Source organism: Mandrillus leucophaeus, unplaced genomic scaffold (genome assembly GCF_000951045.1).
Source record: "Mandrillus leucophaeus isolate KB7577 unplaced genomic scaffold, Mleu.le_1.0 Scaffold703, whole genome shotgun sequence".
Lineage (NCBI taxonomy): Eukaryota > Metazoa > Chordata > Mammalia > Primates > Cercopithecidae > Mandrillus > Mandrillus leucophaeus.
The window spans coordinates 487,061-491,506 of NW_012107620.1; the positions used below are offsets into that span (position 1 = coordinate 487,061).

The following is a 4,446-nucleotide window of genomic DNA, read 5'->3' on the forward strand; positions in this document are numbered from 1 at the left end:
TCACTCTGTCGCCCAGGCTGGAGTGCAGTGGCGCCATCTAGGCTCACTGCAAGCTCAGCCTCCGAGGTCCACGCCATTCTCCTGCCTCAGCCTCTCCAGCAGCTGGGACTACAGGTGCAACCCGCCACAGCCTGCTAATTTTTTATATTTTTAGTAGAGATGGGGTTTCACCGTGTTACCCAGGATGGTCTCGATCTCCTGACCTTGTGATCCGCCCGCCTTGGCCTCCCAAAGTGCTGGGATTACAGGCGTGAGCCACCGCACGTGGCCTTATACCAGACTTTTAACAGTGTGCAACATAGGACTCAGAAATACAAAAATTTCAGGGTTGAAACTGCTATAAATTGGGTGCTTGCTGCAATTTTCCTGCATGTTTCAAATTTTTTCTCATAAAATGGTAAGAATATAAAAGGCTGTAAGAGCAGTATTAGAGAACTGACCAACATTTACATAATTCCTTGCAGAGTAAAAGCAGGTTCTGTCTATAAATGTCGTGCAGTAACAGAATGGAAGTGAACAGTATGTATTAAGCACTTAACCTTGAGTTCTATATGTATCATCTTATTTAGTATTCACAATAAAACCATAAGGTAGGTACTATTATCTCTATTTTCAGAAAATGAAGGCAGAGTGAGGCTCAGCAATACTCCTAAAGTCACATAGCCAGCAAGGCACAGAGTGAGGATTTAAAGCAGCACTCGTGTGAACAGCTTCTATTGTGCATGGACCCAGCATTTTTTCAAGGCCTCTGTGCGCTTCAGAGACTAACAGGGCTGCCACATATTTATAAAATCACTGAGCATGTTCTGCGACCATCTCAATAGACTTAGGAAGTTTTCTGAAACAGCAAAAGCAATAAACCTTCATGTTAAAAGCAGGCTCTGTGGTCCAAGAGACGTGGGTTCAAATCCTGGTTCTGCCACTTAACTGTCAGATCACCTAACAAGTCCCAGTTTTGTTTTGTTCTTTTTATCTATGCAAGGGGAGTCTTAGTACGGCAGGACATTGTCGTGGGGTCTAAATGAAATGATGCATTTAAAGTTCTCAGTACATGGTCATCTAGCAATAAAAGGCAGCCATTGTTGAGATTATTTTGAGCTTGTAAGAAACGGAGACTCTCATGGAGATACAGAGTAGAATGATGGTTACCAGAAGCTGGGGAGGGCACTGGGAGGTGGGGACATAGAGATGGTTAATGGGTACAAAAATATAGGTAGACAGAATGAATAAGATCTGGTATCTGATGGCACAACAGGATGACTACAGTCAACAATGTACTGTACATTTTAAAATAAAGAGGCCGGTTGTGGTGGCTCACGCCTGTAATCCTGGCACTTTGGGAGGCCAAGGAAGGCAGATCACCTGAGATCAGGAGTTCGAGACCAGCCTGGCCAACATGGTGAAACCCCATCTCTACTAAAAATACAAAAGTTAGCCGGGCATGGTGGCGAGCACCTGTAATCTCAGCTACTCTGGAGGCTGAGGCAGGAGAATCACTTGAACCCAGGAGGCGGAGGTTGCAGTGAGCCGAGATTGTGCCATTGTGCTCCAGCCTGGGTGACAAGAGCGAAACTCCATCTCAAAAAAACAAACAAACTAACAAAAACTAAACTAAAAGAGTAAAATTAGTCACACAGCTGGGCTTTTTTTAAAAAAAGGAGTGTAGTTGAATTGCTCATAACACTAAGAAAGGATAAATGCTTGAGGTGATGGATGCCCCATTTACCCTGATGTGATTATTAAACATTGTATGCTGGTATCAAAATATCTCATGTACCCCATAAATATGGACACCCACCATGTGCACTTAAAAATTAAAAAAAGAAAGAAACAGACCCTCAGCCCTGACGCCTTGATGTTAGGCCAAAACACCAAGTCATTGGGTCTTGAAAGGATGAACTAGAAAGAAGGATCAAGGTTAAAAAGGGAGGAAGAAAAAGAAAAGAAGGAAAGAGGTTGGCAGAACTATGACATCCATCCTAGCAGATGAACCTCTAAGACATTCGACTGTGATTTCAACTTCAACCCGTCAGAATCAGAACACAGTTGAGCCCTTCTAGGAAGATTTTCTAAACCCATAATTACAGGTATAGAGAAAGGGAGCGCACACACAATTTTCTACCAGGTGAGGACAGAAGAAGATCACATTCACAATACTTTAGCCCTACATCGCTCAGAGATCCGTGCTGGGGCAGAGCGCGGAGCAGTGACCCAGAGCCGAGGCAGGAACCTGCAGGGTCCGTGAGAAGGACGAGAGGGCCTTTCCTTCCCAGCCTGGTGGGCAAGGCATGTGAGAGCAGCAGCTCTGGGGAGCCCCTGGGTTTGCAGGGACCTCCAGTGACCCTGGAGCCCCTGACGCTGCCTCTACACTTTGAGGACAGGAGTTTCAACTATTGTATCCTATTAATGAAAAACAAAAATCCTTCGTTTACTTAGAAATGTTGACATCCAAACACCGCAGAGAGAACCAGTAAATAAATACGGCCGGTCTATTTCGAAACTGCCTTCTGGGGTTGTACCCAAGCAGACTTTAATTGAGTCAAGAGAGAAAGGAGAACGGTGTGTGCATGGTTCATCTTCTTCTGACCCTCTCGCCGCCGCAAGCCTTCCACCCCGACCCAAGGAAGGCGGGGGGAGGAAAAGCTGGGAATTTCAGGTGTACCCCGAAACCTCACGCAGTGGGGAGGAAAGCAAGCAGAAACCCAGCGGACACTCCCCCCTCTCCGGGGACGTGGGCGCTTTCCAGGACGGTCCTGCGTCTCCAGCGCCCTGGCGCATCCCAGGCGGAGAGAGGATCCTCCTCCCTGGGCTGTGGGAGAGACCAGACTTTCCAGGACCAGCTGCGAGCTGACGGATCCGGGACTGCTAAGTCCAGCCCAGGCTCCTGCCTTAGCTGCCTGGCCACCTCCCAACCCTCCCAGTGAGGCTCAGTCAGGAGGGTCCCCGCTTTTGTTCGCGGGGAGAGCGTGTCGCTGCGCAGAGCTGCGTATCCCCCTCCGCTGCCAGCCCCGCTGCGGGGGCGCTTTCCTGGGTCTGCTGGCGTTCCTCGGGCTCCCGCGACCACCCGCTCAGGCGCACGGATCCCCAGCTGTCCCCGGCCCCCCGCCCCAGTACTCACTTCTCCCCAGTCCTTCCGTTTTCCATGCCGTCTCCTCCACCGCCCCATAGCGCCTCAGAGGCTTCTCGGCTTCCAGATGGGTGGACAAAGATTGCTTTAACTCCATCGCTGATCCCCGCGGCCAGGTCGACGGGTCTCCCTTTACTCCATCCCCGCTGCGGGCTGCAGGGAGGGAGGTGGCTCCAGCCAGCAGCGTTTTAAGGGGCTGGGCGCCCGTGACGCGGCTCCATCTCTTCCGCCGCCAGCTCCGGGGAGCGCCTACTGGTACCCAGGAGGGGGAGGGATGCAAGGCACATGCGCAGTGGAGGCTTGGTGGGGAGGCCTGGGGGCTGGGTAGGGAGACAGAGGGGCAGGTGATAACTCTAAGAAGAACAACAAACACAACAACTAAAATAAAACCAACCCAAAGGAAGTGAGAACAAGGCCCCTGCCTATTCCAGAGCCCCTAGTGATGCTTGGCACGGGGCTGGCACTGTGGGCGGCTTGCAAGCTGTCAGCGGGCTGCGGGTTTTGAGTGGTATTGGTGAGCCTGTCTCTATCTGTAGGCGATGGATCCATCTTTCTGGGGAGTATGCAGGGGCGTGAGTGTGGACCTAGATCTATGGGTTCTGGGCTTGGCTGATTGCGTTTCTGTGAGAATCTCTGTCGTGTGCATCTGTGTATATAATTTGAAGTGGGACAGTGGATGCCTATGTCAGTTCCATATGTGTTTGCATGCACTTGGGGGAGAGAGAGAGAGAGATGAAAATATTTTGGACACAGGTATAGCAGAGCTGTTTGGAGCATGGCGCTTTACTTTCCAGAAACCCCAGAGGTTTATCTTTAAAAAAACAAAAAAATCCATGGCAGTGGCTGCGCGCGGTGGCTCATGCCTGTAATCCCAGCACTTTGGGAGGCCAAGGCGGGTGGATCACTTGAGGCCAGGAGTTCGAGGTTAGCCTGGCCAACATGGTGAAACCCCGTCTCTACTGAAAATACAAAAATTAGCCATTTGTGGTAGTGAAGGCCTGTAATTCCAGCTACTTGGGAGGCTGAGGCAGGAAAATCGCTTGATCGTGCCATTGCACTCCAGCCTGGGCAACAAGAGGAAAACTCCCATCTTAAAAACAGAAAAACGAAAAAAATAAAATGATATCCCAGTAGGAAACAGGGAAAGAATAAGAACAGGCATTTCATGTGGGCAGAGGAGGAAGGACTAAGGTGAGAAGCTGCTCAACCCCCTTAGTAATAAGGAAAATGTAAATAAGAATATATCATCCGATAGGCAAAAACTTAAAAAATCTAACAATCATGTGTTGTAAAAGGTGTGGATTTTTTTTTTTTTTTTT

General features: G+C 49.4%; 2 protein-coding genes across 2 annotated transcripts in view; both read right to left on the reverse strand.

The window, feature by feature from the left end:
• Positions 1-3,400, reverse strand: part of LOC105528148 (chromosome unknown open reading frame, human C16orf45) — a 211,490-nt gene extending 208,090 nt beyond the window's left edge. Inside the window, exon 1 of the mRNA XM_011964759.1 lies at positions 3,119-3,400. Coding sequence (XP_011820149.1) covers positions 3,119-3,224 — 106 coding nt within the window. The 5' untranslated portion in view covers positions 3,225-3,400. The remainder of the gene's footprint in view (positions 1-3,118) is intronic.
• Positions 1-4,446, reverse strand: part of MPV17L (MPV17 mitochondrial membrane protein-like) — a 274,356-nt gene that overhangs the window by 208,090 nt on the left and 61,820 nt on the right. Inside the window, exon 2 of the mRNA XM_011964757.1 lies at positions 3,119-3,480. Coding sequence (XP_011820147.1) covers positions 3,377-3,480 — 104 coding nt within the window. The 3' untranslated portion in view covers positions 3,119-3,376. The remainder of the gene's footprint in view (positions 1-3,118; positions 3,481-4,446) is intronic.